The sequence below is a fragment of the Panicum hallii genome, chromosome 3 (genome assembly GCF_002211085.1).
Source record: "Panicum hallii strain FIL2 chromosome 3, PHallii_v3.1, whole genome shotgun sequence".
Lineage (NCBI taxonomy): Eukaryota > Viridiplantae > Streptophyta > Magnoliopsida > Poales > Poaceae > Panicum > Panicum hallii.
Window position 1 is genome coordinate 8,797,111 of NC_038044.1, and position 17,647 is coordinate 8,814,757.

A 17,647-nucleotide genomic window follows, 5' to 3' on the forward strand; every position below is an offset into this window, starting at 1 on the left:
GGACGACGGTTTTGGCAGCGGCGATGTACCAACGAAATTTTTGTTGCCAGTTGAGTTTTTTTAGTTGTAGAGATCTCCTGTTCTGCAATGGAGCCAAAGGCACAACATAGCAAAAGGCCTGATCTAACTCCAGCATCATCTATCTGGTTTCTGAATTGCCCCCAAATCATTCTCTGCCGCATCATCCGGGGGTTGCCGATGCAGAGCAATAATCCCAAATGCCTAGCAACAGCTGCTGCCAATGCACTCCGCAACACCAACGCACGCCCATCAACCTCGAATCCTTCTGCTCCGGCACCAGCAGCATCTCCCTGACTCGTCATTGCTACAGATCACTCTCCGGTGTCGATGCGGATTTTTTTTTTAGAAACAGGGTTCACCCAGCTTTTATGGAAAGCGAATAAGAGGTTAGATACACAGGTTTCGCTGTGGATGCCAGCTTAACAGAGAAAAACATCGATGCGGATTAATCCTCCCTGGTCGCCACTCGCCAGTACACTGTGAAGCATTACGCACGTCCCAATGCACGCGGAACGCCACAGCGGCACGGGGAGTAGGAGGATTTGCATTGCGCAGAGCCGTGCCATCAAACTTCGAGGTCCGCCGCCGTCCTCCGGCGAGACGGGCACCATCAAGTTTGGGAACGGCACCTACTACTGCGTGGAATGGAATCAAACGGCAGCCTCAGCGCCGCGAGGTCTGTGCGGCCGTCGAGAAAGGCGAGGCGAGGCTACGAGCAGGACGCTGCCACGCTGGAGGGGGCATCAGCAACCGAGCCGCGCGGCTGCCGGCGGGAGGGTAGCCGGGACGAGGGGGAGGTGCCGCTCGGCTAGGAGGGTAAGGCGAGCCAGAATCAGAAGTCGATGAGGCGGCCGCGGCGAGGAAGATTTTGCTTTTGCCGAGCCCAAAATTTAGCGGTTCTATAAAATATCTCGCAGAGCGGTTCCAAAAAAAAAAATCTTGCAGAGGGTTGTCAAATGGAAGCTCCCTCGCCTCGGGTCTCCCCAGCGGCCACTCCGGCAGGTCGGCGTCACGTCGTACGCACACTACGGGCGTGAGATATCATTCACCAGGTAGCTAGCTAGAGGCTGGCGATCGTCGCCGTGTCTCCGTAGGCTGCTATCCGGCCGGCTTCTGCGCGTATCGCTTATCGCCTGTTGAATATCATCCGAATTCCGAATTATAACGTGTGTAGAGGACCCCGGTCTAGGTTACGTGATTAGCGGATCTGTTTCCATGTTTGTGTAGTTCAGTTCAATCCGCTTTATATATACATAAGCCGTATGGTAAGCGTTGACGATCGCGGTGAAGATCCCTGCGTTGTAACTTATTTATAGTAAAGATGGTAAAGATCGCGGTGGTACCCGTGTTTTTCCCATAAAAGCTTTTCACGTAAAATCGTGTCTCGTGTTTGATCTTGTTTTCGGATTATTTGTTAACATCGCCGGCGGCCGTCGTCCTCTCGTCGATCAATCAAATCCCCCTCCCTTTCGGACACCGCGTCGGCTGAAAACGGAAAGTAGAGCAGAGGCGTAGTGTCCCAAGCCCGCGGATCGGTCGAGCTAGTACCGACAAGGTGTCCAATTGAACGAGGCAGTGACACCCGGTGCGCCTTGATCGCGAGAGGAAAACGAAGCTTCCGCACGGGGGGGCGCGAGATAGTAGATATCACCTGCAGGAGGCCCGGGGATAGGATATCCAGCTCCAGGCGTGTCGGTTTGCAGGCGACGGATAGGGTATCCAGCACCGGCTGCTCCTGCGTAAAGCGACCTCGGCGCGGCGGCCGTCGTCATCCATCAATCCCCTCTGCGGCCCGCCGCCCCCCTCCCTCCCTCTCTCAGGCAGGCGCAAGGGGCGCACGCCTGATACGGACTACAGGGTGCATGTCACGCGGCGGCGTCTCGGTGTCGGGTGCCTTTTGGTGACTGACTGCCGGCGCGGCCGAAGTTTCCATTCACGAATCATGCCTGTGATCTGGCCATGACCACCACAGCATCCAGTCTCTCTCCCTTTATGTAATGTTACGCGAGGCCACAAGCGTGCACAAGTTATCGTGTTTGATTTGCATTAACGAATCACCCGATCCAGAATCCGAAGCTTATCGATTAGATCGTTTGGTTTGCGTCGCCGGTTCCTTCATCGAGGATGCATTCCGCGCAGTGCTCTCACAGGCCAACAACCATACATGCGCATCTCCAGTCCAGGACGCATCCACTCCTTAAATAACGCCGGACGAGCAACCCATGCTGGATGAAGGGGATCCTCGAACGCGCTGTGAAGTCATTGCCATAGTGGTGTCATAAAATAGCCTATACTTACTGGTAAGCACTAGTTAACTACTACAGCTTCATGTTAACTAGTGTGCATACAGTGTGCTCGAGCATACTACCAACAGAAAACAAGCTGGCGCTCTAGCAGCAGTTCTTTGGCTGTGCTGCCATGTGATTCTGAATACCAACCAGAGAGACCGCAGGAGATAGATCCCTCCATGTCTTTAAAGCATTACAGATTGCAATCACCATCAGCCAACATACACTGTAGCCAGCAGATGACAATCCCATATTCCCGGGCACAAGGAACACATGAGAGTTCATGCAACAGCTTCCTTATATAGTTGTGCTATAAGAGATTACAGTGTTTGCTCACAAACCAAAGAATGTATAGTTCGTGTGAACAGTGTCCCCTCAAACAAATGATAATTTACTCTAAAACAATAAACACCACGTGTACCAAACGCAAAATTCACAATTTACGCTGCTGGCTGGCGCTGCCAGGAGGCTTCACATTTTCTTTTAGTCCGCAACAGGAGCCACCGGCACTGAAGAAGCTAATAAACAGGGGCATAATTTAGATGCAATCCATCTTCATCTACAACAAAAAATTCCCACCTAGCCTCCTCAGGTATCAACACGAGGGGGTAGATCCTGATTGAGCCTCTTCCAAGAGGGGTCTAGTCATGATCAACAGTTCACGCCGCATTGCCCCAAAGCAACAGCCCTCTGTGTTGGGGAGATGAAAGGGTCGATCTTCACCCACAACAGGGAGAAGATAGACGCAAGGAGAATGGACCAGACAATGACAATGGTTGGCGTGCGGTTTTGCCTGCCCATGAGACCCTTGAGGAAGGGGTATAGATGGAGGATCACCCAGATTGAGAAGAACAGCTTTCCAAAAAGTGGACCCCAGGATTGGTAGCCGCTGTTAATGGCATACGAAATGCCTGCCACCATTCCTACCAGGTTAATGACAAGGACAGTGGTTGGCGGGATGAGCAAACTGGTCCACTTGAACACATAAAGCTCAGCAAAGTCGCCATCTTCATCAGATGCCTTTGAGGTAACTGTGAAGTTGGTATCAATCCCAGCCAACACTTTCAGCAGACCCTGGAACACGGCGAAGAGATGGGCAGAGGTGCCACCAATAACCCAAAACTGCTCATTTCTCCACCAATCTTCAATGCCAACACCACTCCATCTGAGCTCCAATATACCAGTGGCAAAAATGGAGGCAAAGAGAAGAATAAAGAACATCCCAGCATAATTACTAATCTGCACATCACAAAAAATATATGGACATTAGAAAGTTAACCATATGATACTCAATGGAAATGGTTTCTGCACAATTTAGCAAAAAAAAAAAGATCTGCTGAACTTGAACTTATGACAGCACAAAAACGTTGTTTGGTTGCATTCATCAACCCAACAAGTGTAGTACTTTAAAATAATTGACTACTGAGTAAGAAGAAAAATGCCAAGGGGAAACAAGTACTCCATCCGTTCTTAAGTACGTGATGTTGACTAATTAGCTTGTCCTAAATGTCATATATTTAAGGACAGAGGAAGTACTAGTTATGGTTAAATGTTGCGCACTTGTACTATTTGTTAGTTCAATGTGATAACAGTTATACAGGTTAGAGCAGTAATATGATAAAAAAAGCAACAGAAATGATACCTAAAAATATTGAACAGAGCAAGGAAGTCAAGAGGATATCTTGTGACTAACCTCAGGAATGATAAATTTATTGGTAAGGAGACAGATAGCAGGAAGCACACAATAGGCTATAAGTGGAATTGATGTGATTGGATAAACAATGGTGTTGATGTAAGCCAGCCTCTCCAGAAGCTTCAACCGCCCATTGTAGCCATACCAGATAGGACAATGTCTGCTAAGCAGAATTTCAACTGACCCAAGAGCCCAACGGAGCACCTGATTAAGACGATCAGAAAGATTGATTGGTGCAGAACCCTTGAAACAAGGCCTTGGTGGCATGCAGTAGATTGACTGCCAGCCTCTTGCGTGCATTTTAAACCCAGTCAAAATATCTTCAGTAACTGAACCGTAAATCCAGCCAATCTGAAACATAAAAAGGAACATCATGTTCTGAGTCCTGGAATGGGAAAAGAGATTCCATGCCACAATACAAAGTTAAACAACTCTATAAACAAAAGAAAGAGGGAAACTTTGCTTGCCACACTAACCTCTTTGCCCCATTCAGTTTTGTCCTCATACCCGCAGCTGATGACATGAATAGCTTCCTTTAGTAGAGATGCTGGGTTTGTTGAAGGTGGTATGCCGCCTTGAGTCATAAAGGTGGATGCAATGAAAATTGGAGACTGACCAAAGCGTTTCTCCAATTTCCTCTGGGACATAAGCACTGACCTTTCATCCTCATAACCTAATAGGATTCCAAAAGTAAGATCAGTAGGAGGTAGGCAACTTGAGTAGTTAACATTCTTTTGTTCTTTTATGGTTCAAAATCAGACCAAGGGAAGCATGTTTGATATGCAATATAAGCAATTATTATTCTCAGATCTCTAAGGATAAAAGAAATGCATAAGAGCAAGCAAGCACCTTCAATACCCTCTTCGATGTCTTCCATGTTGAAGATGGGAGCTGAAGATTCTGTTCTCTTCATAATACGGCTTTGGCTATCCATGTAACTCTTGTTCTTTTTCTTCCTTCTACCACAGCAGCTCTTAACAACAATGTTAGGTTCCAGATCAGCTTCGGTCAATACTGGATCATAGCCGTACAAAGCCTGCCTATTGAAACAGCATCCTGTTCCCACATAAACTGGACCCTGGATGCCATCTAGACCTTTCATGTTGATCTGCAAAAACAAATATCATGTGAGCTATGAAATTTTGGTTTGAATGGTTAACAGAGGCACCACCACTCTGTCAGACTTACATCAAAGAAAACTATGTTGCGATTAGCATATCGATCATGCAAGTCAATGCCATCGAATCTTTGTGGAAACTGTACATAACAAGTTTTTCTTCCTAGTGCAGGATCCATCATGAAGCACATTGCTTCTCTAAGAGCTTTGCTGCTGTTGAAATAATGGTCACAATCCACATTGAGAAGATAGGCACCATTTGTTAGCACAGCAGATACACGAATCTGCCCACCAGCAAAAGGGGTATAATTAGTACAGAATATAGAATACAGTGCATGGTGCAGAAGTGAATTCACGGAACCTAAACATACCAGTGCATTCATTGCACCAGCCTTCTTGTGATGCTGGAAGCCTGGTCTCTTTTCACGAGAGACATAGACAAGGCGCGGTAACTCATTTCCATCAGTGTCAAGCCCACCACTGTGCCCCAGGAACACCTGATTTCCAAATAGAGCAAGTTCAATTAGATCCAAGTTTCATTCATTTTTTTTAAAGAAATGGCTTCATTTAAGTAAAGGGCACCTGAATCATGCCAGGATGATCCCTTGTATTATTCCCAGGCCAAGCAGTTCCATCAGCCATGGTCCAACCCTCTTCAGGCACTTTCTGTGCTTTGGCAACAAGGGCATTGATTCTTACTTTGAATTCTTCGTACTCTCTCTGAAAAAAAGCATACCCAAAGTTATAACCTAAGCAAAAGGTGCAGCAACAGTACAGTAGTGTAACTATGAGATATATAGCTTACCTTCATTGCTCGCCTTTCCTTAACAAATGAAGGTTGGATTTTGTCCTTTAGGTAATCTATTTTTTGAGCAAAGTAAAATTCAGGAGCTCTCGGTTCAATGTTGTGTTTTTTGCAGAAGGGAACCCACTTTCTAGCAAATTCCGCAGTTTCTGAAAGAGCCTCAAAAGTCAACATAGCTGAACCATCATCAGAAACATAGCATGACACTTTGTCAACAGGATAATCCACAGCAAGAATGGACAAAACAGTATTGGCTGTGATCAATGGAGGTTCCTTCAATGGGTCCACTGTACTGACAAAGACATCAATGGGAGCCAGCTGTGATGGCTCTCCCTCTCTATCATACCTGCAACATTAGAATTAGGCATATCAACACACAAAATGTCAACACAAGGAGCATTTCAGTACCCAAAATCTTGAAGAAATGTGCACCAATGTCACAGCTTACCTCAATGCAAGCCTGTCAAGGTATGTCTCACGGTTGATTGGATGCCATTTTGGGAACTGATCAAGAAGCCAAGACAAGGCAAACCAAACCTCACAGATAACAGATACTAGCCACAATCCATAAGCATCACGCACTGGATGAGTGACACGATACTGGAAGAAGAAGCACAGGATGATAAGACGGAGAATGATCACTATCCGGTAAAGGTTGAGCTGGTTTGAGGGAATTGGCACAACACGGCTCAGAGGTAGCCGTGCATCATCAACCCTGCCACAAAGAAAATTACAGATACCTCAGTTATTTTGAAGCAAAATCTACAATAAACATGAATGGCACTTTAATGCCCCTGTGAGTCCTCTTCAGTGTAAGCTTGTATAACATACCCCCTGCTAATTCATCCCAAAGAAATCCAAGTTCCAGTATGCAATGTGAACTTATATCATGCAAACCTAAATCTAATGCACTATAGGAAGTATAATAACATAGGCAAAGGAAGGCAGTTTATACATTTGCATATCTTCACCATTTGAGCCAGTTCCCTCCATGTCTCCTCCTCTAGCTTCTGGATATTTATTAGTCACTTGCATCATATTTTTATCCTGTTTAACCCTCCAGCTCTCAACTCTTTCCTTCCAGTCAACACTATTAAGCCCATAGGAATTCAAGTCCTTCGAGGGGTCCACAATCCTCACAGGAACTGAAACCATAGCAAAGAAACATTAATGCTTCCCAACTAATATGCAGATAAATCTGCAAAAGTAGTGATTTATAATGTATGACAGAATACCTGGGACGCTTGGATCAACATAGCTTGATGTTGGACTGCGGATAGAATGACGGTCAGGGGAAGCATCAGGGATCTCTCCAGACATCTGAAGAAATTTTATCAGTATGTTAGTTGTAAGAGCACATATCCATAGATTAACATTGATAAATGAACATAATGGCATATGTTATACCTGCTGCCCACTTGTCAAGCGGGGAATTCGATGATGCGGCTCATGGCGAGCAGATGAAGAAAGATCAGCATCATCTCCTTGACCATGCAGCTGCCACCCTGGGCCTTTCCCATTGCCTTGCTCATAGTTGAATTCATTGTCAATGTCATCAACATCTTCTTCCTCCTCATCACCCTGAACTCGAGGGCAACCTGAATTTTATCCAAGATAGTAAGAAGAATTCGTCAATTGTTGTTGCTGAGAATGAAATGGATAAGAAGGTTTAATCTTGGTTGCCAACATCATAAGGAATGTCCACTACACTGCAACCTTTTTGTTCGCATAAAGTAAGCAGATGATGTGGACACCCCGATAGTATTATCATATAAGTTATACGAACACTCAAAGAAGTGGAAACCAACCTTTCTGTCTCTTGTATCTAGTCTTGCACTGAGGGCAGCACTGGTTCCCCTCCTTGCGCTCATACTCATAGCAAGGGCGGCAGACAGGGAAGGCACACTCATTGCAGGCAACAAAGACATCACCAGTGGCTGAAACACCAACAGTGTCGCCACAAATCTGGCAGACCTGCCCATTCACACTTTTCGCCGGCTTAGCCTGCATTCGTAAGAGAACAATACAGTCAGCACACATCCAAACAGAAATACACGTGTTAAAAATGCACAGCAGTCTCTCAGGCACTCCACCCAGGAGCCACCACAGACTGAAAATCAGCCGGTGATCAACTGTATTCTCGGCTTCAAGTCGAGGCTAAGAACCAGATGCCCGTAAGGGTGGCAGCAATTCAGAGGAGACAAACTAATTCCATGGTGTTGCGGTCACTAAGGCACGTTGCAGCAGGCCAAACAAGGATCTAATTCATCGTCGGTGGAACTATCGAAGCACACGAATTACTGGGTAAACACAGGATCTAGACAAAACGAGGCTGCATTTCGCTAGATCTCTGATGCAGTGAACCTCGACCGCTATGGCACTACCCAATCGGCAATTTGCCATGTGAAGCCCGATTGCCCATCGCGCTCGAACAATTCTGAAATTGCAGGGAGGACAAGCTGTGATCTAGTGGCTACGGAAGCATCGCCGCAATGAGCAGGTGAAACGACTCGCAGCACCAGACGCAATTGGGGCGAACCCCGAGCGTCACACCTCAACCAACGCGGCGAGACCCAGATCCACCGACACGCGCACGCCGCACGGCATGAGCCGTCAGAAACAGAACCCGAAGGAGGGAGGGCGCACGTACCGCGGCGGGCGCGTCGCCGTCGTGCTGGATCATGACGAACTCGTTGCGCTTGTGCGAGCCCGCCACCATCCCCTTGTTGGCCGCCATCTCGGGCGCTCCCCCTCACCGACACCGCTTCACCGACAGCGAACGAGGCGCGGGCGGAGACCGATCGGCCTCCTCTAGATCCGAGCGGCGGCGGCGGCCACCACCATGCCCAGAGCCCCTCCCCCGCTCGCTGCAATGCCGCAGTGCTGCTGCTGCTGCTGCCGCCTCCTCTGCTTCCTTCCTCTCCACACCTTCTGTTACATACCACCCCCGCTCGCTGGGTTAGTTTTAGTTGAGTTGGTGGGGAGCCTCCTCTCCCACCGGCTGCAGCGGGTCGATGTGTCGGCGCCCCTCGTCGGTGGACCGAATTGCCCTCCGACCTGCCGGTGATTTATTGCTCCTCGAGGGGGGCCTCTCGTCGGTGGACCGAATTGCCCTCCTACCTGCCGGTGATTGTTATTATTTTTTGAGGGGATTTTTTTTCTTTTATTGGCAAAAGGGAGAGGAAACGGCCATGTGCACCATGCGTGTTCCGTGTGAGCTGGCATCAGCCGCCTGATCATGGGTGTGTGATTGGTAGATGGAGAGAGGTCACGGTGGAAATCACATCACAGGCTTGATTTTGTCACTGGTGATCGATTTATGGTCAAAGCACCGGCTCAGTGTCCCCTGGCCACGGCCACAATTTTAAAGAAAGTACATGATAGGAAACGAATCATAATTTATTTTTACAGTTTGTCTGTAATTCTCATATTTCATATGAAGGCTATAGATTTTTCAAAAGAAAAAAAAAGATTTTCTTTGTTCCATTTCTGAAGCCAGTATGAGTCATGACTACACCTCTGCATAGGAAACCAATGAAACTGAATTGGAGGAGGCACATAGGGAATCATCTCTTGACAGTGACTTATCTTTTTTTTTCTAGGTTGAGGAGCATCACTGGTTTTGTCCTCTCCCTTTGAACTGATTAGATCTCTACGCCATTGGAAATGCCTAGACTACCAAACACTCCTGGCTGACAACACTCATCCCACCCTTTTTCGTTTCATCCACCGACAATAAAAAGATCTGCAAGGTACAAATTCCTACAGTGAGTAGCAAGCATGTTCGCTCCAAGAAGCAAACGCAGCACTCCTGTCTGTGTGAAGCCGAAGGGACACGTGAAGCAGGAAGCCGGAGGGGCTTTCTGGGAAATCGCCGCCCCTTCCGTGTCTGTGACTGAGCTGCAGACAGTGCAGCGCTGCTGTTCAGCTGTTGCCACTCGAGCATACTACTAGGAGCATTGTCAACTTGCCGGCTCGCGCTTTGCATTAAACTTGTCCGGTAATCCGTTCCTGTCCCAATAATGGCGGTTGGGGCGCAGCTTTCCCGGCCGTCGGTGACCTCCTTTTTTATTGCTGCTCTCTTTCTTTCTGTGATTGGGTTTGACGGGACACTCCGTGGTGCTGTCGTGACGGTACTGTCTGATTGTTACTTGTTTGCTATGGCACCCAAGCTCATGAAAAAGAAAAGGAAAACTGATGCTACCGATCGACCGTTGGCAAAGTTTAGTATTTGCTGCTAAATTTCATGTGGAGTCAGGATGTGTACTAAAAGGTATGCTGTCATGAGTCATGCCCCATGAATAGTAGTCTCTTCGAAGAATCGAAGCTCTTCCAGTGAAAGTCACACCTCACCAAAAATCCAAAATGACAGAGAGCAGGGAGTTACCGTAGCTGACGAGCCTGACGTGGAGCAGCTCTTTCATTACCGTTCAGCTTAGTGAAGCTTAAGCATCAGGTTAGTGTGTGTGACTGTGTGCAGATCCGTGGATGCTTCGCTGGATTTGGAGCGGCATCAACCACCATTAAACAATTAATCTAACGACCCTGCGCCTTGCTGGTCACATGTGCCCGTGCCACGGCGAGATTTTAATTGGAGAATGGAACGTGAGGGAATATTCAGATGACAGAGCAGAGCTGCAGAGGCCCCCAGAGCTGTCTGTCTCTGGAGTCTCGACCGACATGGCATGGCGACAGAGGAACCGAAAACAAAACAAAGAAAGCACAGAGACGCCACAATCACAATGCTCAAGAATTCCGGCAGCCACAGACATGTTCAGAGGGAGAGGGTGATGTGCTCTCAATTGTAAACATGTGCTGGACCAGGGATCAACCTCAGGCTGTTGACGAAGGGCAATTCATAGGGATGGGCCAGTTTATTTCTAGTCCAACTGTAAACCTGTATTTTAAATGATTTTTAATTCAATTTCTCATGATTTAACGAAAATTTCTGAACTTGTGAGTTTCGTTTCCTCAAATAAATAATGAAACGTAAGGGTAAATTGTTATAAAGAAAAACGTAAGGGTAAATTCGAGGGGGAGAGAAGAAGGGAAAGGGCCCAGGAATCTATGACGGCCCAGCCCACCAGCTCTCCTCCCGTCTCTCCTGACGCAAGCAAAGAAGAGGATTTTGCGTCAGGCGTGGGGCGGAGGCGGAGGCGGCAGGCGTCGCCGTCCTGGCGATGCCGCTGCCAGGTCGGGTACCCTCCGCTCTCCCTTGGAGCCGGGGACCGGAAATGGCCTGGGTGCGCCGACGCCCGCGATGTCGTCGCGTTTTCTGGCCGTCCCGCTAGGACCCTGTCACTGTCCCGACATGCTCGGTGCCGACGGCGAGGCCCCGCCAACGTCCAGGAGAACGCGTGCGCGCCGGAGCCATGGAGTGAGCTGCCGCACCTCAGAGGCTCAGACCTCAGTTCAGTAATTTGCTCGCTGCATCGCTTGCTTGATACTCTGTCTTAGTCTCTGATGTCTCTCACCTGTTTGTCGCTATGCCTCTGAGGTTTCACTAGTTTGAACGGCAGGGTATTCCGAGGTGGTCACCTAAGTTCCAGCTAAACAAATACCCAGATACTGGGAGAAGGTGCGTCAGAGTAAGTTTCATTCAAACTTGTCTCCTTGCATTTTCATCAATTTAAGGTTACTTCTCTCATTCGCTGACATGGACATACTGTCGTATCACAGGCGTGCATTTAAAAATGGCAGAGCAAGGTTGAAATTCCAGTGCACACACCATTTGAATGGATTCTCTATCCCTTAAACCAGTCAAGAATTATCTGAGTTCTGGGGTCAAAGTACTTTTCTTTATCCGCATCCACATGGTGGCATCATCATGCCCTTCACATATATATATGTGATTGGCCTCACGAGCTGAATATGGCTCTCTGCGTCATTCATCAAAATCATAGGATGCGTGTGGTAGCCATAGCAGCGCTGCACCTGCTGCAGCTTCAGTCCATCACACCAGTTCTCCTCGCAGACACCAACCTAGCATTGCCTGGTTGCATTAGCAAGTGCGGAGAGGTCAGGGTACCTTACCCGTTCGGTGTCGGTGCCGGGTGCTACCGCCAGGGGTTCAAGCTCACCTGCAACGAGACCTACAACCCACCTAAGCTCTTTTTGGAGTTGGATAATACCAGAGCTGAGGTGCTCGACATATCTCTGCATCATGGGAAGCTCTACGTTGATAATGGTATTGTCAGTCTGACTGGGAGCAATAGGTATAATATGACCTGGGGGATCCCCCTTGATGAAAGCATCTTCACAGTATCCCCGTTTTGGAACAACTTTGTCATCATGGGCTGTGGGTTCGAGTTTCTTGTCAGCCTGCCACATGTAAACGACACGGTCGTTAGGTGTACATCATCGTGCCTGCGTGGACGTCCTGTGGTAGCCACCGATGGCTTGTGCTCTGGTGTTGGCTGCTGTGAGGCATCCATGCCAGGAGCAGGCAACATGTATTCAATTGAGCTTGCCTCTTACACTGCAAGTAATGACTTGGCCAGGCAAGGGCAGCCGTTCAACGCTACCTTGGTCATGGTGGAGAACGAGTGGTGGGATAAAGACAACCATTCTATGTTGTTGCAGAAGGCAGTCTCAGATGGTCTAGTCACATCATGGGACATATCTAGCTCTGCTGGGCCGGTGCAGACCATGGCTGTTGTTAAGTGGAATTTCAGCAACTTGTCTTGTGCCGATGCTTGGAGCTCAAGTGATTTTGGGTGCCGCAGCTCCAATAGTTACTGCCATGATCACTGGACTGGCGAATCATCAGGGTACATATGCCGCTGCAGTAATGGCTATGAGGGCAACCCTTACATACCAAATGGGTGCCAAGGTATGCAACTTATCGTTCATAAGTTACTTTCCAGTTTCACTTCATCACCAAAAAAAGAAAGAAAAAATGAGTTCCACTTTCAGTATGCTAACTCTCACAGGAGCATGCTTCACATCTGTGGTTTGCACTGCAACAGATATTGATGAGTGCACAGATCCAGATAAATACGAATGCTTCGGCCACTGTATTAACACGGATGGATCTTACAATTGCATCTGTCCACGCGGCACCTCAGGCAACCCCCAGAAACCACATGGATGCATCAAAGCCGCAGAAAAATTTTCAGGTAACAAGATCTCCCATTAAACTGTAGCTTCAACTGTTGCTATGTTACCTTCTGATGAAAGCATTACTTAAATCTTATTTGAATTTATATTTGTTCCAGGATTAGCTGTTGCTACAGGGTTTGGCAGTGGCGCATGCCTTCTGCTTCTGACTTTTTCTGCTATTCTCTTAAGGCGAAAGCTAAGAGCCCAAAAGGCCAAACAGTTGAGAGATTTTTTCTTCAGGAAAAACCGTGGGTTATTGTTGCAACAGCTAGTAGACAAGGACATTGCTGAAAGGATGATCTTCAGCCTAGAAGAGCTAGAAAAGGCAACGAATACGTTCGATGAGGACCGAAAGATCGGCAAAGGAGGCCATGGCACCGTCTACAAAGGCATATTGTCTGACCAGCGTGTCGTTGCCATTAAGAGGTCGATGCGAGCAATCCAAAGTGAAACCGACAATTTCATCAATGAGGTAGCCATTCTTTCTCAAATAAACCACAGGAATGTGGTAAAACTCTTCGGATGCTGTCTGGAGACAGAAGTTCCACTGTTAGTCTATGAGTTCATTTCAAATGGAACTCTTTACGAGCATCTTCATGTTTGTTCTTCACTATCATTGCCATGGAGGGAACGACTGAGAATTGCTCTTGAAGTTGCGCGATCTCTTGCGTATCTACACTCAGCTGCTTCTATGTCAATAATTCACAGAGATATCAAGGCCACTAACATCCTACTTGATGATAATTTAACAGCCAAAGTGTCAGACTTTGGAGCTTCTCGAGGCATCCCTATTGATCAGACTAGAGTAACAACTGCCATTCAAGGAACTTTTGGATATCTAGATCCAGAGTGCTACAACACGAGACAGCTCACTGAGAAGAGTGACGTGTATAGCTTCGGTGTCATGCTACTGGAGCTGTTAACAAGGGAGAAACCGCATATTTACATGTCACCGTCAGGTTGCAGTCTAGTGGAACAGTTTCTCTTGCTACAGAACCAAGACAAGCTCTCTGAGATACTAGACCCTCAAGTCACCAAGGAAGGGGATGAAGATGCCAGAGAAGTGGCAGAGGTCGCAGCAATGTGCATAAGCCCAAGCGGGGAAGATAGGCCCACGATGAAGCAAGTCGAGATGAGACTTGAGGTGCTACAAAATGCGTCAACCAACATCGGAAACGATCCAAGAACCGAGGAACACATCGTGAACATTCTTTCAGCTGGGCAGAAAAGCGGCAGTACTGATGGGAGCAGGCGGTTCAGTATGGAAAGGGAGATCTTGCTATCCATGGACTTCCCACGGTAACACGAGTTACTTTGTGTATAGATGGAAATTTTAGCGTACATCTTAGCCATGACCTTGTAACTAATGAGCAGGGTACATGTTTGTATTGTGCTTTTCATGTCTTTTGATACAAGCTTCTGAGGTTCAGACCTGTACGTCAGATGTATATTTGTCCAACTAATACCTAGCCTAAAAATGTAGGGAATGTATATATCTCTCCCCTTGCTGGCACTCTGCTGATGAACTTTGGGCCTTTCAACCACCTGCCTGCCGTTTTTTCCCCTTTCAGATAAGGAAGCAAAGATCATATCTGAACGTGATATCACAGGAATTTTTTTTGTTGATTATTTGACTTTTATCCCATTCCAATCACTTCCAGTTTGCCTGTGGGTAAATATTGGTTGCTGTATGCCTGTATGAACCAGTGCTCACAGAGGCACGTGACCTACACGTCATATATATGGAACTTCAGTATAGCCTAGATAACCTGCTTTACCAAACCCTCGCAACCCATGTTCAAATGCTTCCAACATCGCCAGGTTTAGTTCAATCCTATTAGGGGCCGTTTAGATCCTCTTATTTTGAAGAAATTGAAATCTACTTAATAAAATAGACTATTTGATTTAGAATTTGACATCCCACCACTTTCCAAAGTTTAGATATAAACCTATCCTAAATTCATAGGATAGGAGATAGAAATTGATTCTATACACCACCAAACTATATTTCAATTCCATAATTTATGGCACGCTATTTGGCTCACTCCTCTGTAGTAGAAATATAGCACATAAATATCTCCCTCATATGGCTAACAATAGTTTATAAATATATTCCGTATATAATCATATTAGTTTAATAGATTTGTGTCTAAATTATGATTATTAGAATGGAAATTCAATTCTTTCCAAACGGGGCCTTACAGAAATAGAATTCCATGGACACAACAAGGCTTTTTTCTATATGGATAAATGAAAGATCCCAAAATCAGAAGTTTAAACAGCACAGAATACGGAGATCAAAGGAGCAAGCCCATGTTATTAGGAACCTTGCATGTGTGCATCGTTGTCTCTGAAACATAGCTCAGTGATTCTTAAATAAAAAACTAATGCCCTGAACGGGATGGTCCATAGAGAAAATGGCTTACATCAAATGATGGCATTGCAACTTCGGTTAAATACTTGGACCATAGAAACTGACAAGAGTTAGTATCGCTATTTAGAAGCAATTAGACACGATAAGGTAAAAAAGACAAAACAATGAAAGTTGACTACAATTTGTTTCGTACAAAGTCATCGACACAGTGATAATTATTTAAACAATAGCTGATACCTTCAAGCTTCCTATCAGTGCATCAAAGATAGAAAGCTTCTGCATGGTCAGTGGTGCCTTCATAGTTAGTGTATCTAACAGTATTATTTGCTTGTGGCATTTTAAAAAAAGTAGCACTCAACCTAGCAGCCATATTTCAAAAGACAGAAAATTAAAGCATTATATTTAACAAATCATCAGGAAAACAATTACATAATGGACTACATGTCTACAATGGGTTTCTTCTGTGAGAAAAGTGAACTCATGGTGCAGCTAATTTGTAATTTGTATGATGTTTAACTTTAAGACTAGGGTCATTTACAGGGTTCACAATCAGCAATCAGTAGTAGCCTTGAAATGAAACATTATACTCCATGTACAAGTGTATCAACAAATACACTACAGCTAGAAGTGAGTATCATGTACTAGATAGAACAGATATAGTAACAAGTAGCCGTTATCAGGGCCTGAGTATCAAATATAAACAGGAAATGGAACAGCAGCACACCACAAGACACACAGACCCATTCAAACAACAACTCTAACAAAACAAGAACACACTTAATGATGCAGTTGAACTTTACTCTACCCTGACAAGGTCTCAAATTTATATAACACCTAGTACCTTCTGGGATTGGGTTTGGATGTGCGTGAGGGCTCTTCCTTCCTGAAAATCCCGCAGAACATGCAGCTTGAGACCTTGGGTGAAGGTGGATCCAGAGCAGGCGGGACATGTCGAGTACGGAAAGCCTGGTTGTCATCGTTGAACCTGTTGTGCTCTTTGCCATCACCACTCCGACTCTGCTGCAGCATTCCAATGGAGCCAACACTTCGGGAGTGCCTTAGCTCCTTGACCTCTAAGCTGTCCTCCCCTGTATCCCCAGTTGCCCCATGGCCCCTCTGGTTCTGGTCCCAGACCAAACCTGATGAACCAGACCTCCTAAATGTTTGCGAAGATCTCTGCAGCTCTGCCATCAACCCCCCCCCCCCCCCCCTCCCCTCTCTATCTCTCTGCGTGTGGGTGTGTGTCAACCTAGGAAGTCCTGTAGGTTATAGTAAGGACTGCAGTGGGGAGGAAATGATGTGTTGCGAAACCAATAATGTACATGCATAGTTGCATACAAAGGAAGTGTAACTATAACAAATTTCAGTATGAGTCAGATGATGGTGACAAGTTGGGAGGTCTTAGGTCAGATTTAGGGGGATTGTATGCACAAAACATTGACATCAAGCCACGGACGAAAAGGAAATGGGGGCCACTATCTTCTTCGCCGTGCTTAAACAAGTGGTACTAGTTGAAACACCCCCCTTCGGTTAGCTACTGAACATAGTTTAATCTGTAGTATATTAACATCAAAGGCAGTAGAAGCAGCAAACATCCATGTGCACAATTTTGTTTAACAAAATAACTACCCACAAATAAATGGTGAAGAAAATTTGACAAAAGACTGAGTATAACTTGCAGTGAGCTGAGGATAAAATAAATAAATAATTGATTTAGCATCACTACATTGGTTCCCATCATATAAACAATGCACATGCTAGTTAATAATTCCATCCATGCAAAATCAATTAATCAACTTACGAAGACGATAAGTTCATAAACTATCTTAATTCATAGCAGAAGGGACAAAGGTAGAAATGTTCGCTCTTGCTTGTAAATAAGCTGATGTCATATAACTGAGCGAACTACATAAAGAACATTGATGACTGTTCCACATCCATTGGATGGTATCCAACAGCGCAAAAGAAGTTCATCTCCAGAAAGCACCATTTTACAGTTAAGAGCAACAATAAGTAAACAAGTGGGTTAATGCCATTAACCAATCACGGCAGTAAGCAAAAGTAAGTCCTGAATACTGGTCCCTTCATCCTCCTCACAGTCACACTCACCGTCTTCTTAACACTTTGTCCAGAGATTGCAGGAAATCAACATTTTCCATGCTCGTTCACAAAAGTACTTCCAAGTTGATTGTTATGATAGCAAAAACTAGCTTTCACTGGCATCATTCTGACCAAGGTCACCATATAC

General features: G+C 46.0%; 2 protein-coding genes across 9 annotated transcripts; one reads left to right on the forward strand and one right to left on the reverse strand.

Annotated features, from left to right (window-relative positions):
• Positions 1-2,589: 2,589 nt before the first annotated feature.
• LOC112884767 (probable cellulose synthase A catalytic subunit 1 [UDP-forming]) lies at positions 2,590-8,947 on the reverse strand. Its single transcript, XM_025950317.1, has 14 exons — positions 8,575-8,947; positions 7,733-7,928; positions 7,332-7,522; positions 7,160-7,244; positions 6,880-7,069; positions 6,373-6,639; positions 5,925-6,270; positions 5,702-5,839; positions 5,491-5,616; positions 5,191-5,403; positions 4,852-5,110; positions 4,479-4,675; positions 4,003-4,353; positions 2,590-3,548 (listed from the first exon to the last, which is right to left on the reverse strand). Exons 1-14 carry the CDS (start codon positions 8,659-8,661, stop codon positions 2,961-2,963), a joined length of 3,234 nt encoding a protein of 1,077 aa, XP_025806102.1. The 5' UTR covers positions 8,662-8,947; the 3' UTR covers positions 2,590-2,960.
• Positions 8,948-11,006: 2,059 nt separating this feature from the next.
• On the forward strand, positions 11,007-14,638 carry LOC112884769 (wall-associated receptor kinase 5-like). Of its 8 annotated transcripts, none has more exons than XM_025950322.1 (5): positions 11,007-11,339; positions 11,444-11,512; positions 11,604-12,756; positions 12,857-13,042; positions 13,142-14,638. In XM_025950322.1, the coding sequence occupies exons 3-5, from the start codon at positions 11,796-11,798 to the stop codon at positions 14,326-14,328; spliced, it is 2,334 nt and encodes a 777-aa protein (XP_025806107.1). In that variant the 5' UTR covers positions 11,007-11,339; positions 11,444-11,512; positions 11,604-11,795; the 3' UTR covers positions 14,329-14,638. The 8 variants fall into 8 exon arrangements, with proteins under 8 accessions (XP_025806107.1, XP_025806106.1, XP_025806105.1 ...); XM_025950321.1 differs by having other exon boundaries at positions 11,007-11,334; positions 11,422-11,512; XM_025950320.1 differs by having other exon boundaries at positions 11,007-11,334; positions 11,432-11,512.
• Positions 14,639-17,647: the final 3,009 nt, after the last annotated feature.

Bases quoted from the DNA above. Each gene is read 5' to 3' on its own strand.
- LOC112884769 (XM_025950322.1), top strand. From the start codon at position 11,796: ATGGCTCTCTGCGTCATTCATCAAAATCATAGGATGCGTGTGGTAGCC. The intron at 12,757-12,856 runs GTATGCAACTTA...TAACTCTCACAG, and splicing joins CATACCAAATGGGTGCCAAG to GAGCATGCTTCACATCTGTG. The intron at 13,043-13,141 runs GTAACAAGATCT...TATTTGTTCCAG, and splicing joins AGCCGCAGAAAAATTTTCAG to GATTAGCTGTTGCTACAGGG.
- LOC112884767 (XM_025950317.1), bottom strand. From the start codon at position 8,661: ATGGCGGCCAACAAGGGGATGGTGGCGGGCTCGCACAAGCGCAACGAG. The intron at 7,245-7,331 runs GTATAACATATG...AAATTTCTTCAG, and splicing joins GCTTGACAAGTGGGCAGCAG to ATGTCTGGAGAGATCCCTGA. The intron at 3,549-4,002 runs GTTAGTCACAAG...TGTGATGTGCAG, and splicing joins ATAAATTTATCATTCCTGAG to ATTAGTAATTATGCTGGGAT.